This window comes from Cupressus sempervirens, chromosome 4, assembly GCF_028749045.1.
Source record: "Cupressus sempervirens isolate cs-2001-9-10 chromosome 4, ASM2874904v1, whole genome shotgun sequence".
In the NCBI taxonomy this organism is placed as follows: Eukaryota; Viridiplantae; Streptophyta; class Pinopsida; order Cupressales; family Cupressaceae; genus Cupressus; species Cupressus sempervirens.
Window position 1 is genome coordinate 28,743,182 of NC_143121.1, and position 19,433 is coordinate 28,762,614.

General features: G+C 35.4%; 1 protein-coding gene across 1 annotated transcript in view; it reads left to right on the forward strand.

Annotated features, from left to right (window-relative positions):
* The window catches only part of ABC1 (ABC transporter 1), a 204,574-nt gene that overhangs the window by 30,938 nt on the left and 154,203 nt on the right, over positions 1-19,433 (forward strand). Inside the window, exon 2 of the mRNA XM_089824290.1 lies at positions 2,925-3,150. Coding sequence (XP_089680416.1) covers positions 2,925-3,150 — 226 coding nt within the window. The remainder of the gene's footprint in view (positions 1-2,924; positions 3,151-19,433) is intronic.

The following is a 19,433-nucleotide window of genomic DNA, read 5'->3' on the forward strand; positions in this document are numbered from 1 at the left end:
ACAAGCATCCCTAATGTGACTGAGTTTTTATTTTCAGAATCTGAAAATAATATCAGACCTTCTCCTTTTCAATATTTGATGCCAAGGAAGAGTGTAATGCTTCTCCAAAATTGTGCCTAGGCTGAGAATGCTTTGAATGATGCACCAAGTTACTGTAGCGAACACTGTAGCGCAACACTATTCACCGCAACTGTAGCAGCCAACACTAAATCTGATCTGCAAGTAATAACCTTTAAACTCTTTATTCAGAAAGTACAATAATACATCAGCTATTGTACTCAAATATTTTTCTCAATGTAGCACAAATAGAAGATTGAAGTATCTTTCTCCGAGCTGCAATAATTCAAGTGATATTTTACATCCTCAAAATTGCTATCAATAGGAAGTTTTCGTTTCCTATGACAAAGAAGTAATCTGTAGAAACCCTAGGCTCCACATGATGAAACAACAACAACAACAACATCAAATTTGCCTGCTGAGAATGAAGCCCAGGATGCCTATTTATTCTTTTTTCTCCACTTTCTCCAGAAACTTCTAGAACATTATTTTATTTATTAAGTGACTTTATAAAATATTTTATAATTCAAGTCACTTTATTAAATTAATTAAATATAAAGTTACCTTTTAATATTTATTTATTTGATAACTTTATAAATAATTAACTTAATACCGCTTATTTATTTAATTAAAATAATTAATTAGTCATCCTCATAAGATATTCATTATTTTGGACAACTTAATTAATTAAATTAATTAAATCAAATTACCTCTAAAATGGGGACATTACAGTTTCCGGAACAGATTTTTTTTCTCAGAGCAAGGGACGGCAGTGGGAACAGCTATATAAAAAGTAGGAAAAATTTAAAATATTCAGATAAAAACATGTATAATGCATGCTTATATAAATTATAGAACCTTAACATATAATGTTTGTGTTAAATAATTTAACTTTAGAGTTCACATGAGAGTGGAAATCAAACAAATTATCAAAACTGAAATATTAATTTTATGGAACAGCCAAGGGAAAGGTTTTCGGAAGTTTCCGAGTTTCTGGGACGGGGGGACATGGGGACAGGGACAATTTTTGTCGGAAATGCATCCCTGGGTAACATAGTATAAAGTCAGCTTAAAGCATCAAAAACAAATATAAAATGATTTAAATGGCCAATTAGGGAATGGCCTTGTACTTGAGAAGTATAAAAAGCACAAAAGGACAAATTGACCTCATATGAGACGAGTACTCAACTTTGTTGATGTTCTTGTTTTGTGTGCAATTGAGACAAGGGTTTCAGCTGTACCAGGGCATTGGAGATTGCTCAACCTTCATTGTTGATGCATTTTGAGGTGGTAAAATACCCATTGAAGATTTCTTATAGGAGAGAAAGGCTCTAATTGTGCAAAGACTTGAGAGAATTGACAAGGATTGAAAGGATGATACAAAGAGTTCAAATTTCTTCTTTGCAGCATTTAATAACATTACACAGCCTTTACATTCTGTTTGTACTATCTAGAAGAGGACGTACTGGTGAGATAAGTGGCATGTGTGGCTGTGATAAGGAGGATGTGTGAACCAAAGAGCAAATTGCCTAATTCTTGGAGGTCTTCTTTCATCGAAGGTGCACGCCTAAAATAGATTGAATACTTTCAGCTGTCATATTCATTGATAATTGTGCATTTCTAGATTTCAATAAAAATGATCAGTTTGTCTTTCTGGGTATGTTTTGGCATAAATGAGTTTGTATGTACTTATTTAAAATATTAATCATTTTCATCTCTTTAAATTGCATCAGTTGCTTCAGTTTTGCATTAATCATTTCCAGAATTTAGTGCATTTATTATGATTACATTTTATATATTGAAAAAACCATAAAAAACATAAAATTATCAAAATACAAAAAATTGCCATAACATAAAAGTTCACAAGGGCAGCAAAAGAGAATTGGGGGTCCTTATCTACAACAGGGCATGTGTGTAAGGCACACCATGACCTTTCAAGAATGATGAAAAACCCCTTGCCATTTATGAAGAAAGCATTAGCCGCTTCCTTTGATCTAAAGCATAATTTTTCTTTTCTATAATATAACTGTGAATTATATAAAACATTTTTCCCTTGCAAATTGTACTTGAATTTCGTACTTGTCAAACATTAATGTGAACTTGAACTCTGTCACTTAGGTCTTCACATATTACTCTTTGACTAATAGAAACAGATCACCAGTAGGCACGTCAGTTTATTTAGGATTTTAAAATACCATAACCTTCTGCTTCTATTTAAAATTTAAATAATTTTTAAAAGAGATTGTATTTCATGTGCTGCATTTTTTTATAAAGTTTCCCCCCTGTACACTTTATAAATAAATTTTGCCCATATTATATAGAGCAGAGTTATCTTGCCTTATTTGTTTGTTGGAGAGCTATTTCATATCCCGCGTTACATTTTTTTGAAATAGTTTCTGCCATGTCTTCTAAAGCTTAATGATATACAGCAGAATTGGCATATATTGGTTAACAGTTTTGTTATTCAAAAGAAACACCTTTGACCTGTAGAGCTTGTAGTTAAATTAGATTTCACCATAGAAAGATTTGGTATCCGTGCTCTTCGTACCATGAATTTGGCACCATGATAAGAAATTTAGCAGTCCTTTTTGCTGCCTTGTTGCAGAACTACTAGACTGGTGGTGGCTAGCCTGTTGGTGGCTTTTTCAATAACACGGGTAGGATTCCTTGAAATAATACACTGCCAAATATGTATCACATTCTAAACTAGAATATTACTCTGTGATAGGAGTGTCATATCATGTGCACACATGTTCAAAACACTCAGTATCTGAAACTACATCAATGCTGTTTAAAGAAAACAAAGTTAAATATGCATATTTTGGGTTATCATCATTGGCTGGAGAACCAACGTACTGTTTTGGCAGGTTTGCAGGGTTGGGAGCAGGGCTTGCATGGGGTACAATTCAAGAGTCGGCAAAGAGGCTTGTATTTGGAGAGGGTGATTTACAAGGAGAAAAATCAGCTATTTCTCCCTTCTTATCTGAACAAAATGCTGAACGTCTAGCCCTTGCACTCTGTCGAATGCGTGGAGCTGCTCTTAAGCTGGGACAAATGTTGAGCATACAAGATGAATCTCTGATACCAGCGCCAGTGAGTGTAATTTCTTGTTCATGTATATCTTTTGTTTCTTTTTGTCTATCTCAATAACAGTCAAAGGATGTGGCCCTGAAATGGATTATGGACATTTTTCTGGAATATTCCTTGAAAATGAAAGTCAATTATAAACTCCTCTATATGCCATTTATGTGAACAATAATAAAAAATTATGAAGCTATGTCTTTCCATATTCGAAGCTGATAGATCGTGTTATACAACCTGCAATTCAAAGTGGTTGTCTGCAATGCCCCTCAAGGCTGCCATTATGAATTGAATTTGGTCAGCTAATGCTTTTGCTAATAAGTCTATTAATCTCTCATGTTTCATTTGTTGGGCTCTCCTCATGTTGACTACAAACTAATGTCTGGTTCTATCGAAACTGATCAGAATCTTGTGGCCTTTCAAATACTATGTAAAATTGAACACAATTTTTATTATGTAAAATAGAACAGAAATTTTATTATGTAAAATAGAATATTATTCTGGTACAGATTGGAATGATTATCACAATGAGCTTCATCTATTTATATCTGGTTTGAGAGATGTAACCAACAAACATAAATGTTACACTTGCTCTAGATTCTAAAAGATTAAAATGGCAATAAAAATAACTCAATTGAGTCACTGTAGTGATTTATGACAAGGTAAGTCTTGTATTGTAAGTTTGTAATACCCCTTCATAAGGCTGTTTGTATAAAAACCAAAACTTAATAACATAATTATTAAAAACTCAGAACCATATTTTCTTCACAATTTGCTATTTTGAAACAAGACTGAAATATGTTACCTCAGAATGAAAGATGCCAATTAGGAAATTGACTGAAAATGCTGAGTTTGGTTTGCAATTTTTTTTCCAACTTTGACAAGTGCAGGGTAAATTTTTCGGTATTCAAATATTATGATTTGAATTTTATTCTGTTTTTCAAATTTTTAGGTATTTCTTCAATAATGATGGAAAACATACAATTTGCTGAAACTAATTAAACTAAAATGAGTTAAACTATTGCTGGAACTACTAGTCAAGCACACTGTGGAGAAAAGAGAGAAAATTCTGATTTATCAACCTTCTTCAGATCAAATAATTAACCATAAATTTTTACCAGGCAGACTTGATCATGGAATTGAGAGTGAATGAATCTCCAAGAATTCAGACCCTTTTATGATCTGAAGATGAGCCAATTATGAGCACTAAATGATGAAATATGCTGGAGAATGCTGCCCTAGCTGATGTCAGCTTCAGTTGGAAGCTCAACGACCCTTTGAAAGTAAGAATATTGCTGTAGGCTTGCTAAAGCTGCTCCAAGTTTGACTGATGTGCCCTGTGGCAGCAAGTTGTCAAAAATTGTTCAAAGATCCTTCTATGTGAGGTGGCGTCATTTGTAGAGGCTTGTATGGCTGGCCTGGAGATTTATTCTCACTGCAAGCACATTGATCTGCCCTTCTTGTAAAGGAATTCTGATTTCTCCCTCTCTAATAGAAATTATCAAAACAAATTTGCACATCCAACATTCTCAATAGCTGATAATTTGAAACTTCTTCTTGAGATCATAAATGGCTGCAAAAGCCCTCTCCAAGAGTTCTCAAACCTGGTGTAAAATTCTCAAAACCCTTTGTTTATATATGACTGATTCAACATGTTCTCTTCCAACAATTCAATGTTACAACTTCTGATTAACAATCACAAATACTTCTGACAATGGGGTATTGTTCAAGGTACTCAGGATCAAGGGTTTTTGTCCTCAATCCTCTGTAAACTCCAAACCTGAAGCTCTTCAATATCCTGTAACTGTAAATTCTCAACCGTACATTTGCAAAATAAGCTCCCAAACACATTTTATTCAGCCCAATCTCTTAGTTCGAACTAGGGTTTCATTTGCCCCACTTTAGTAATAAAATAAAGTTATTTTATTACTTCATCAAAAAGTGATAAGGAAGTCACTTTCTATTGGTTTATTATTTTTTATAAAGTGAGTATAATCACTTTATACTATTATTTTATTATAATCTCAAACTTAGGAAATTATAACTTATTTCCTCATTTATTAAAAAATGAAAACCAGGGCTCAAAACGAAATTTTGTAATGATCATATTGATATTCATTGAGCCCTGCAGGCAATCTAGAACCTCGCTCAAAACAAATTGAATCCATACAAGAAGTTCCAAGGTGAGTCCCTTTGACAACCCATTGGCCTACGAGAGCTCAGGTGATGGGCCAACTATCAACTCATCTCATGTCTCCTATAAAGGGGATGTTACAGTCCTTTCCCAAAGATTGCTTGCCGACAAGCAATGTATCACTGCACAAGCATAATCCCAAATATATTGTATACATAACACTTATTGCTCCCATTGCTCCACTTTGATGTAAATCCCATGTCATCTCAATACCTGGCACAACTCACCAAGGCTCTGCAGTGTCAATGCAATGATGAAACCATTGCCCACATCATCTTCATAGAGTAACCATTCGTAAATGCAGGTCATCCCAATAATGTGAAAATGAACGCCCTCATACAGCACAATCCATACATATGGTCACCATGTCTCACTATCATAACTTAGACCAACTATCAACATGACATCAAATGAGTTATCCAACTAGTGCCAATTCAAGGGAAACACCCCATAACCTGTCTCAACCCAACAGATAAATTTCTTAGAGATCCCATACTATTGAACCACTGCGGTAACCAGTTCATCACAAAGAATACTGTATGATCCTAGCTAAGGCAACCACTTATCCAATTGGAATCAAGATACGTAAAGTGTGTTTAGTTTTTGTGCAGTAGTTAGATAAACAGCAATAAAAGAGTATAAACAATACACAAAATACTCAACACATTTATCCTTTGAAAACCCTTCCACTCGAAGGGAAAAACCCAGCCAAACTAGAAAAATATTTACTTTAATTGATAATCAAAATGCTCAAGTACAAGGCTTTCACTTATTGAATTACAATATACCAAGCAATCATATAAATAGATTGCATAAGACTCTTCATCTTACCCACGAAGGTCTCTTAGAGTCCCAAAAATAAGACCCTTCATATTTCCACATATTCAATACTTCATATTTTCATACGCATGCCTCTTCCCATTACGTATGACACAACTCTTGGTACGATATTAACTTAAATATAATCATAAATATTTCTTTCAGCTGAAGATGACCATAATGGTCATAATGACATATTTCCACTTCATAAAATAAGAGATAAAGATCTCTATCACAGCTACAAACTTCAACACTCCCTCTTAGCAAGAGAGAGTTCTTTAGTTGGTTATGCATACATAGCTGCAACCAAAGATGATAGATTCACATAACATATGCTATTTCAGCATAACATAATCCACCGTAGTTACTGTTGAATTATAGTTTCGGTCAGATTGATATTCTATTACAAATTGTGATGATTTGATATGTATAAGCAAGCATATATATATAATCACTGCTGTTTACTGCAGTAATATCTCAGTTCAAACTGAGATTGAGATCACTGTATATATCTGAGATAATGATTATGGTGATCGGGGTTGGTAATCCCAAACCCCCGATTCACTGCCGGTACCTATACTATATTATACACTAACTAATCTTTGTTATTAAAGGTCATGGCACGTAAGACCATGACCCTTCATGGGTCATACCACGTAAGGGTCACATCCATACGTGACATGACACTTGACTATGCATTAATATGAGTATAGGGTGCAATATGATATCAATTATCAATCAAGGTGGTAATACTCATATCTGCATTCAATTCAGTTCAAAGGCAGCGGTAATACAAATTGTCATTTATACTATATGCAAGTCTGCTCCAATATACTTAAGGAATTATTATCTCATATTCGGTCAAGTCTACAGTATTTACATATATCATTATTACTGTTAGACAATCAGCAATATATATATATATATATATATATATATATATATATATATATATATATATATATATATATATATATATATATAAGTGACTTGATTACTTATCTCATCACAATAAGAAGAATTCAGATTCACAGTGATAAACAATTCTATTCTCTATCTGAGATCCATTTCCTTAACATGGTATCAGAGCCTAATTGATAGAGAATATTGAAGATAATGAAACATTGAATCAAAATATCAGACTTATATTCAGAATTAAAGGAGGAGCAATCATGGTGAACAACATTAGAGTTGAGGAAAGACTCGAAGGTGCTTCAAATTTTGTTTCATGGGAAATCAGAATTATAGCAATACTCCAAGAACTTGAATTAGATTCCTACATAGAAGAAGACATTAAGATGCCCGAAAATGAACCAGATAAGACATCTTGGAAGAGATGTAACAACAAAGTTAAGTGAATAATCATTAATGCTGTCAAAGATCATATTCTTCCATCTATATCGAAACTGACATCTGCTCGTGAAGTATTTAAGACCATTCAAAATACATTTGAAATCAACAATGCAAGCAGATTACTCACCTGCAAGCAACAACTCTTAAATATCAAAATAATTAAAAGGCAGACAATTTCATCTTACTTCCTGAGGACCACTGAATTAAGAGATCAACTCTCTACAATCAGAAATAATACTGATGATCTAGAGCTATCTCTATTAGCCCTTAGAGGATTACCTACCTCATGGGAATCTTTTTTCCAATGCATTAGTCAACCTTCTCCACCTAAATTCGATCAACTCAAGAATGAGTGCACTCAAGAAGTATCTCAACTAATCTCAAGAGGGATTGGTCTGAATAAAGAGGGAGAAATTCAAGCACTAAATGCAAATTCAAACAACAAAGGGAAGAAAAAGAAATTTAAAAGAAAGAAAGGAAATAACTACCAAAATCACAAAAACAAAGATCTCTCTAAGGTCTAGTCCTACAAGTGTGATAAGTTTGGACATACACAGGTTTTGTCCAGAAAGAAAGAAAGCTCAAACTACCATAGCCGAAGTTAAAGAAATTGAGAATCCGATATTCTACCTAGCTTTTATCAAGTGAATTACACTCAAATAGAAACACTTGGATAATTGATAGCGGAGCTTCAAGACACATAACTGGGTTTAGGGATTTGTTTGAAACCTTTGAGGGACATTCAATTGAAGAAGTTACCGTTGGAAATCATTCCACCTATCCAGTGAGGGGAATAGGGACCTGTTCAATTCAAATAAGAACTGGAGTTACCTTACAATTAAAAGATGTCCCATTTATACCACGCATAAAGAGAAATTTGGTTTCTATCTCAAGCCTGGCTGATCAAGGCTATCGCATCACCTTTCATGAAGATAAAATATTACTTTGGCCTAAAAATTCTAACATTAAGAATGCTATTCCTATAGGATCTAGAGATGGTAGCTTTTACAAACTATGTAATAATAAAAAACATGCACTAAGCCATGAAATATCAAATAATAATGAGATTTGGCATAGAAGATTAGGACATCTTCGGTATAGTGCCCTACCTACTATAGGAAAGATTACTAATGGATTACTTCATTTGAAATCTGAACATATTGGAATTTTTAAAGGTTGTGCTCTAAGGAAGAACACTAAAAGGTCTTTTCCTCCAAGGGAACATAAGTCTAAAAATGTACTAGAACTTGTCCACACTGATTTGTGTGTTCAAATGTCAACACCATCATTAAGGGGATTTTTTTCAATGATTTTTCTAGGAAAACTTGGATATAATTCCTAAAACTTAAAGAGTCAAATGAAGTCTTGTTCAAATTGAAAGAATTTAAAACCTTAGTGGAAAATCAACTAGGGAAGAAAATAAAAATTGAAGTTCAAATAATGGGGGTGAATATATATCTGAAAACTTTAAAGAATTTTGCATTTCTGTTGGGATTAAGAGGGAAAGTATAGTACCTTACCTCAACAAAATGGAGTCGTTGAAAGGAAAAACAGATTCGTCATTGAAGCTGCAAAAGCCATGATGCATGATCAAAATATGCATTTTTCATTCTGGGCTAAAGACTCAAATATTGCTATGTACATCTAGAACAGATTCCCCCATTCAATCCTTAGAGAAAATAACACATGAAGAAGCCTTTACAAGGATTAAACTAGATTATGCATTTTTCATTCTGGGCTGAAGACTCAAATACTGCTATGTACATCTAGAACAGATTCCCCTATTCAATCTTTAGAGAATATAACACATAAAGAAGCCTTTACAAGGATTAAACTAGATTTAAGCCATCTAAGAATCTTTGGTTGCCCTGTATACATTCATGTGCTCAAAGAAAAGAGGACTAAACTAGAGCCCTCTGGGACGAAAGGAATATTTGTTGGTTATAGTGAAACCACTAAAGGATACAGAGTCTATGTTCCAGGACAAATATCAGTTGAAATCAATAGATATGTTAAATTCGAAGAAGGCACAACCTATAAACTCTCTCTAAATACTGGAGATGATTCAATCATAGAATCAGATACAATTGAGAATCAAAGGTAGAATATTATAGAAAATTATGAACCTTCAGCATCATCTAATCTTGACAATGCTAAAATTTCCAACAATAAGAAAAGACCATTATGGGCAAGAAAGATGATTGAAGAAAATAATGTGGAATCTGATGAAGTATTTAGAGAAATTAAGAGGACAAGAAATCAAACATGCTATGTTCCTCTTATAATCGAGTTTACTAAAATTGAACCATCAAATGTTGAAGAGGCTTTGACATGTGATGTAACGCCCGCCATGTGACCCAAAAGAAGTTAACCTAAAGTTTTACTAAGTTTGTCATACATTTTTTTAAAGTTAAAGATAATAACTTAACAACAACAAATATAAATATAGCAGAAGCAATAACATACATTCAAATATTAACAACACATAATCGGGTTACAACTCTTAAGGGTCCCATGATGTTGAATCACATTTAATTAAATTAATACTAAAACCAATATATAACACATCCATATTAAAGAATAACTATAAATACATATCCATTTAAACAATATACAATCATTTTGAATGCCACTTGGCAATAATCATAATGCACCATCATCTACTATATAGGTTATAGGGTATGAAGTGCTGAAATAATATACATCATGAAATAAATTACATCATCTCTTAAGATCTTATGAAATCAAATACAATACAATAGTACAACCATTCATCATAATAATACAAGAATAGATAGAAAGGAACATCTGCACAAACACATCTAATAGCGGCATCCAACGGTTGGATCTCAATGGTATAAGAAAAAATACTACCACCAAACCTCGTGGAACCCAAAAAGGTCTACTCCCACTGCGCTGAGGAGATTAACTCAAGTTCCAAATAGGATAACAAACTCAACAATTAGAAACCAACATCTAGGTTCAAGGAATCAGTTGAAAGCAAACTATCTCAAAGGGTACCAAGACACAAGTATCAACTAAGCCCAGAGGCAACACAGACGCATAGGAAATCTACTATGCAAGTGGGCAAGTGTCATTGCACGAACCAACTTTAGGGTTACTCGGCTAGTCTTTTAATCCTCCGACCCCCTAGTGACTCTATGCAACACTAATATCCTTTCGTATTGACAAGGCATACTAACAAGTGAGCTCTGAGGTTACCTGGCTAGTCTTTTAATCCTTCGGCCCCTTAGTGACTTTCTGTGGTACCAATATCCGGCCTCCATTGCAAGCCACTTTCCAACATGACGTATAGATAACCTACCCTAAGCTCAGTAAAGAAAAAAGACCTCAAAAGACCACATATCATATATTAGTTCTTAAACAAGCAACTGACGAGCATTGAAATGTCATTGGTCCAAATACAAGCATCACTAAAATGATCATCCTAATAGGACTAATCCAAGAAAGTACACATAAACCAATCCACGTTATAACATGACATCACCAAGAACAAATCATACAAACACCTCAGTCCTATATGAGTGATTGGAAAACAATCCAAATACAACTGATCAAAGACTCAAAAGTTATGTTAGATAGGTCACACCATTCACCTCAGTTTCACACAAGAATGCTGGAAAGCATTAACAATCAATATCTCAAAACACCTCATAGAGCATACCAGACAAATTACCATGGTTGAATATAAAAGATTGAATCAAACATCATCATGACATCACAGACAAAACTCCCAAGGCTTTGGTAAACATTTTGATTGGCCAAAGCTAATACCAACCCAAAAACCCCAACACCAGTAAATCACACGTCACATAAAGCACATACAAAAGTGAATTTCATAATTCATTAGGTATTGAAAACCCTAAAGTTCAATATTTACTAAAAGTTTTCAGATTAAATCACAGACAATTCTATAATGGAAATCAATTTTCTCAAACAAAGGTTTCAATCCAGAGAAATTCTGAAAATAGAAACACAACAGACATGAATTAAAAGAACGAGCAACTACTGTACAAACTCACAAGATCCTACCTAGATTTGATGCTAAAACAATGAACGCACAAACATGCAAGAATCTTCCTTTTCCTTCGAAAACCCTCTTTTTGGAAATTGGCTTCCCTAAACCTGTGTATCTAGAAATGAGCTTTAATTTTCTTAATAAAGAGTTTTTCCCCCAAATCAAGGCTTTGATCATGCAATCATGTGAAAACTCTTTGTCTTTATTCACTATATTTTAATTTTCATGCACACACTTTATGCAATTTAATCAAAATAAACTTTATTAAATTAAAACTTTCTCTCCCTTATTAAATCATGCGACGTTTTTAATATAATATTTATTAATTTAACTAATAATATTATTTAGAGTTTATTAAAAATAAAACTCTTAAATAAATTATTATTAAATTAAATAAATATAAATACGCCTAAATTAGAATATTAATCAAATCTTTTAAATTTAATTCTTTCATGCACATTTAAAGAACTTTTAAATTAAAATATTCTTTTATATTTTCTTTTTCTCCACTTATTAATTAGTGTAAACACTATTTAAAGCATAGTTTATCATTTAAATTAATAAGAATAATTAAAGCTCATTATTTAAATACAACTCTAATTTAATAATTATTAATTAAATAATCATAACAAAAAAATATTAAATCTTTAATCTTTTAATATTTTAATTCTATTTTTATCCAACTTCTTAAATTAGACTTTTAAAATAAATATTTTAAATTGAAGTACATATTTAATTAATTTCTAATTAATTAAATAACATCATAATCTAACTTCTCTTTAACCAATTTTCTAAATTTAGACCTCTAATTTAGACTTCTAAATTTAGAAATTTTATTTAAAGCATAAATTTAATTAGTTTTTAATTAATCAAATATTCACATATTTTAATATTTTCTTTTTAATCAAATAATATTTATTACTCAACTAATAATATTATTTAGAGTTTATTATTAAAATAAAACTCTTAAATAATAATTATTAAATTAAATAAATATAAATATGCTAAAATTAGAACTTTAATTTAATCTTTTAAATTTAATTTTTTTTATTTAATTAAATTTTCAATTAATTAAATATAATTAAATATTGAATTTTCTATATACATTTTTCATGTAACAACTTCATGCAATTAAAATAAAAATATTTTTATTAAATTAATTTTCTTTCTCACTTCAATTAATCATGAGATGTTTTTAACATCATATCTATTAATTTAACTAATAATATTATTTAGAGTATATTAATTAAAATAAAACTCTTAAATTATTATTAAATTAAATAATTATAAATATGCCAAAATTAGAACTATAACTTTATCTTAAAATTTTATTCTTTTATTTAATTAATTCACGAGACATATTTAATAATATATTTATTAACTTAATTAATAACATTATTTAGAGTTTATTATTAAAATAAAACTCCTAAATAATTATCATTAATTAAAAAAAATAAATATGTCAAAAATAGAACTTTAATAAAATCTTTAAATTTAATTCTTTTATTTAATCAATTTCTCAATTAATTAAATATCAAATTTCTTTATAAAATTTCTATTAAATTATCTTTTAATTTGATTTAATTATAACAGAAAATCACCACAGACCCACAAAACCAAATACGACAACTTAACTAAAAGGCAAAGAACAAAGTCAGACTCTAGGGTCAAAGTCACGAATTCATGTCATTTGACGAATTTGGAAAGGTGAAATTAACTCAGATACTTGTCCTATTTTCTAGGACAATTGGCTTAAGGTTTTAGGATTTGGACTCAAGAGTTATCTCTCCACTTATACCATTGAAATACTGCAATAGGGTACACTCATCCTGGCAATTCAGGGAAGTCGATACCCGGTACCTGCAATCTGCATAAAATCCACGCATGTACAAACACAATATTCTAAACTAAACAATCAATGGCGAAAAGTGGTGCATCGTGTAAATCCCGACTAGCAAGTGACTACGACTCCCTTTCTCAACCACATCAGAAACGTCAAACATAAAGAAAACATACACACACACCATACACATGCAATTATGGAGTAAGTATCCATAGAAAACACATACAAATAATTCATCTATCTGTACTGTGCCAACTGTGTTTGAGAAGTTGTTGTGTGCAAGCTGAATCGACTGTGTTGATGGTGTTAGTGACTGAGGATTTATATTTCAAAATCTGTGATCTCAGTTTGGGATGATTATCGATCAGTTTTAGGCTGCTGTTTTCAGCCTGTGGCAGCGACTTTGGGTTTGCCTTCATTATTACAGACCTGCGTTAATCTGCTAGAGGCCTGTGTGCTGCTGTTTGGGGCCTGCAATGTTGTTTAATAGACCTGCAAAATCTGATTCTGAGGGCCTGCAACTCGGTTATAGAGGCCTGTGACTTAATCTTATACCCTTCGTTTTATAATCTGGGCTTGTGGGTTAATGCCGGAAGCGTGCAGATTATTGGTGAGGCTGCATCAGCACTTAGTGTGGCAAATTTCAAGCACAGACAGGCTGCGTGGGGACAAAGTTGGGACAGACTTCTACAGCCCTGCAAGCATCTCTGGCCATTGCCAATTTTACTCTTATCATTGGGAGTAGTTTTTGATCTAAATTCTGGAGCTGCATGTTGATAGTGATCAATTAAATTCCTATCAGCTGCAAACAGGTTCTTATGTTTATGTTTATTAAATAAAATAAAATTGAATTTGGTATGCAGCAAAAAATTGAAAGTGGAAGTTGTTCATTTCCAACATGTTTCATAATGATCATTGCATGTAATGAGTTGTGAAAGGTTGAATCAATTTAAAGGATAATCCATTGACTTCAACTGTCAGATTAATCTGAATTTTATGTTAGTCAACTGAATTAGTTGTGAGCAGTTGTTACATTCCCTAGTGATGTGTTCGAGATTTAAAGCATCATATTTACAGTGATTATCAGAGTTGCTTGGCAAATGGTTGACAAAATGTCAAACACCTGCTTTTCATAAGGAAATTGATGTGTTAAAGCTAATTGTTGCCCAAACACAATAGAAGTCCCAAATTAGTATATTTTTTTCGACCCCATTGGATGGCAGGAAATCTCTCTGATATCATTGTGATGAGCCCAAGTTGGCTCAATTGACTAAGCTGATGATTTGCAAAGATGCAGCTTCTGTTTGTTTTTTATATTTTTTTGGAATAGATATATATTTGAAATTATTTATCTATCTATCTATCTATCTATATATATCAAATGCAAGAGAACGAACTACTGCAATAATGATTAAATGCTGAGATACACCAATTTTTAACTGACTTGCATTTATTACTGAATACAACAAAGATAATACTTTCAGCAATTTACAAAATCCATTAGAATTTCAGCCTATTCTAAATCTCTTAGCACCAACACATATAAATTATCTTCACCATAAATAAACACGGAGAACCTGGTAAGTCCCTGTCTGGAATGATTTGCAGCAGGGTCCTGATCTCTCTTCACCCGACCTGCTCCATATTTCCTATGTGGATGCCTAGAGGATGCTGTGAATGCAGATTAGCTCGCCCTCAGCCAGCAGCAACAATAGCGCATGTACTAGCATTATTTCCAGATAATTAAAGGGCCTGATTGTGGACAGGTCAAACAAACCAAAGAAATGCCTAGTTGTGGCGTGCAAACCAACAATAAATTGAGATGCCCAAGTGCAAAATAAAGGCAAGCGGAATGTCAATAACAAATCGCCGAAAGCTCACTCTGAAAATTTCCAAATTTTGGATGCCTATATTCCAAACTGATCCCTACAATTTGCAGACAGTTATGGATTGCCAACTTACAATAATTCTCAGCTCAATCAATTTTCCCAGCCACAGAAAACACAGTAAGGGAGACGCAACAAGTATTCAGTGTATAAATTAAAGCAAAACTAGTATACTGTCGTCGGTAGAAATTGTGTATCAGCCGACAGGTCCCTTCGGGAAGGAAATTGTGTATCAGCCGACGGGTCCCTTCGGGAAGGAAATTGTGTATTAGCCGACGGGTTCCTTCGGAAAGGAAATTGTGTATCAGCCGACGGATCCCTTTGGAAAGGTTTTTATGTAACGACATGTATGTGGCCGACGGACTCCTTCGGGAAAGTTCTTCGGAAAGTATTTATAACCCCTTCGGGAAGCATTGTATTCATCTTATCATCAGATCTCATCATCGAAGTATAATGTACTGTGGCCATATGCGAATAATAATAAGAGTTCTGTTGTTTGCTGTTCATGTTCGTATTCATTGTCTGTTTCTTAATTAATCCATGCGGTAAACATTTGGCGCCGTTGCCCGATGGATCTGGTACGCAGGCAGGCGGATATGAATTAAATGCCGAATCAGTTGAACAAAGATAAGAATAAGCTGTAGGAAAAAGATGACATACGCGTTGCGCAGGAAAATTTAATTTTGGCTCAGCAGATAGAGTGCCGAAGGAGATTCTAGAATATTGCTGACGGGAACAGGAGTGCCGAAGGATTGTTGAAGGAGATTCGACAACGGCTTGAGTTGGTGGAAGAAGCGAGGGAGAAGTTTCTGAACCTGCATACGCCATGGGAAGAGAATCCTGACGGAAGGAGATCGACTAGCACGGCTCGGAGTGCCGACGGAGCACGAGCGTGGAGTGACCTCTTCGTCTGAGATATACTTCCGGAACGAACGGCTTCGGTTGACGAACCCTCTTCTTCACCAAACAGCGGGGGTGTTGAAAATAGCGCAGAAGCAGAAAATAGTGCGGGTATTGAAAACAGCGCGGAAGCAGAAAACAGCGCGGGTGTAGAAAACAGAGCGGGTGTGCAGAACAGCGCGGGTGTTGGAAACAGCGCAGGTATGCAGAACAGCGCGGGTGTTCAAAACAGCGCGGGAGCTCAGAACAGCGCAGGAGTACAAAACAGCGCAGGTACACAACAAAACCCTCGACATACAGTGATAATGGCAGGTCTGAAGGAAAAATTGCCTAAATTTGATGGTGATGAAGCAGCTGATCCCATTCGACATTGTAAAACATGTGAAACAATCTGGAGGGCAAATGGCATAACAGATACAAATGAATGGATCCGACAATTTCCTGCTACCCTACGGGTGTTGCGATTGATTGGTTTACTAATGCTGATTCACAGAAATTAAATAGTTGGGATAACATTAAGGAGTTCATCGCAAAATTTCAACTTTTGCGTGATGATAATGAAATTGTAGCAGAGATATTCAATACCAAGCAAAAGAAGAATGAAACAGTACGGGTCTTTGCTAGGAGCTTGAAGGACTTAATCAGTAAAATGGAGAATAAACCGGCAGATGGGCTCCAGAAAAGATGGTTCATTGAAGGCCTTCACTCGAAGCTGCAGAAAAAGATGAAGATCGTGCCACCATCGACATACATTGAAGCGTACAATCGGGCAATGAACCTCGAAAGTGACCAGAAGACAAAGAAGAAGAAGAAGACCAGCTCATCGGATTCAGATGACGATGAGCCTTTAGGAGAAGATAGCAGCGACGATGACGAGGGAAGCAGCAAGAAAGTCCATGCTCTCCAGAAGGACATGATGCGGATGATGAAGGAATTCAAAAATATGAACAAGGAGACTAAGGGTAATGACTTATGGTGCACAGAGTGTAAGAAAGAAGGCCATACAAAGGGATCCTGCCCGAAAGATCAATTTTGTGAAATCTGCCAGATCTTGGGACACTCGGTAAAGGAATGCCCTTTCAACTTGAAAACCAGAACACCGCAGCAAGTGTTCTTGACACAAGAGGCATCCCCGTCAGGAGGGAACGGGAACACCAGTACGGAAGGTGCCACATTGGGCGGATACAGAAACAACTGGCACGATCAAAATAACAACAATAGCAGCAACAACAATACAGGCGGAAGGAGTCAAATTCAGTATGATGCGAATGGTCGACCGATTGTTCAATGCTGCGCATGCAATCTATGGGGTCACTTCGCCCGAGAGTGCACAACGACGAACACATCGAAGTTGCTATGCCGATGGTGTAGACCTGGCGATCATGATGATACTAAGTGCCCGAAGTCCGGAGTAAACTTGATTACCGTGGGGACAGACAAGGAAGAAGTTTTGGCAATCACATGGCAGCAAGCGAAAGTGTACCCCGACCCAGCGAAAGAAAAGAAGAGACTGGAGGAAGCACGGGCAGAGATCCAGAAAGCAACACAGGCAGAAACGACACACCTGAAGGACACGCCTAGTACCTCCGTACGGAACTGCGCAGAACAGAACATTGTACGGCAAATATTGCAAGCCGAGATACCCGTCAGGATAAGTGATCTGTTGCTCACTATGCCTCAGCTCCGATCGGCACTCACAAACATCGTTCCCGCTGCTCAACTACCAGGAGAACATGGAAGGAAGCAGGAAAGTGGAGCAAGTGCAGCAGACAAAAAGGAGAAGGAAAGTGGCGCAAGTGTAGAAGATCCGATGCTATTAGCTCTTTCATTCGGACGCCATCCGACAGTCGTCGAAATGGGAATTCTCGGGACTGTATTGACGGAAACAATTGTGGACGGAGGGTCCGGTGTCAATGTGTTGCCTGAAGACACTTGGAAAAAGTTGGGACAGCCGACATTGTGGCCACCTACCTTCCAGTTGTTAACAGCCGATCAACATGGAATCAAGCCATTGGGAGTACTCATAGCGCAACCAGTGACGATTGGAACACAACCGTTCCTGTTGGACTTTGTTGTGATCCCACTAAAGCGGAGAGGATATGATGCCATTTTGGGCCGGGGGTGGCTGATACAAGCAAAAGCAAAGCATGATTGGAAGAAAAATACTTTATCACTCAAAAGCAAAGGCCGGAAGTATGTCATCGATTTGCAACACACAGATGGTTGGAGAAGAAGCTCTGTCGTCGGATTCTGAAGGAGAAGACGATAAGAGGAGGCAGAGTATGGAACCCGATCAGGAGGGAGTCCTACGATTGGAAGGAGATGACGATCTGGATTTAGTAAATGGTCTTTACCACTGGCAGATAGAGGATTACGAGCTCTTTCCAAGTTGTAATATGCTAAAGATCGACGAAGGTAAGAAGGAAGAAGGAAATGAATGTCCGAAGGAACACAGAGAAGTCGAAGGAGGAAATGAATATTCGAAGGAACACAGAGAAGCCGACGGAGGAAATGAATGTCCGAAGGAACACAGAGAAGCCGAAGGAGGAAATGAATGTCCGAAGGAACACAAAGAAGCCGAAGGAAGAAATGAATGTCCGAAGCAACATAGAGAAGCCGAAGAAGAAAACGCGGATATGACTGAAGCTGAAGGACAGAACATACAGTACGAACCCAAAAGAAGGAAAGATTCTACTGTATGACTGCGTAGGAAGAAAGTATTACGTCGAACCATAGATATAGTAGAAAGGTACCGACGGCAAGGAAGACACACGATACAGTCTGCACAGGCAACAAAGAAGGGTTCAATAAAAGTTGTAGCAGTACAGAGTGAATGTGTTATTGACGGACAGAAGGGGCAGTTGATGGAGTCCATGGTAGCGAGCTTCGGGAACAAACTGGGCGATATGGAGATGATACAGAACAGGCATAGCAGGTTTCAACTCGGACAGTGGGTATTGAAGTACGACGGCCGGAATGAGATCAAATCGGGCAAGTTCAAGGTTAAGTGGGTTGGCCGTATCAGATTCGGGAAGTAGGGGACAATGGAGCAATCAAATTATGGACTTTGGATGGACACGAAGTGCCTCAAGCGGTGAATGGGTCGAAGTTGAAGATATATCACGAGCGGAAGACTTCTGCATCAGAAAATGGCCTTCGGGAGACCCCTTCGTCATTGCAGACTGATGGTGACGACAGTCGAAGGGTAAACTGACTTTGCTATTCTTTCTTTAAAAAAAAAATTAAAAAAAAAAGAAAAAA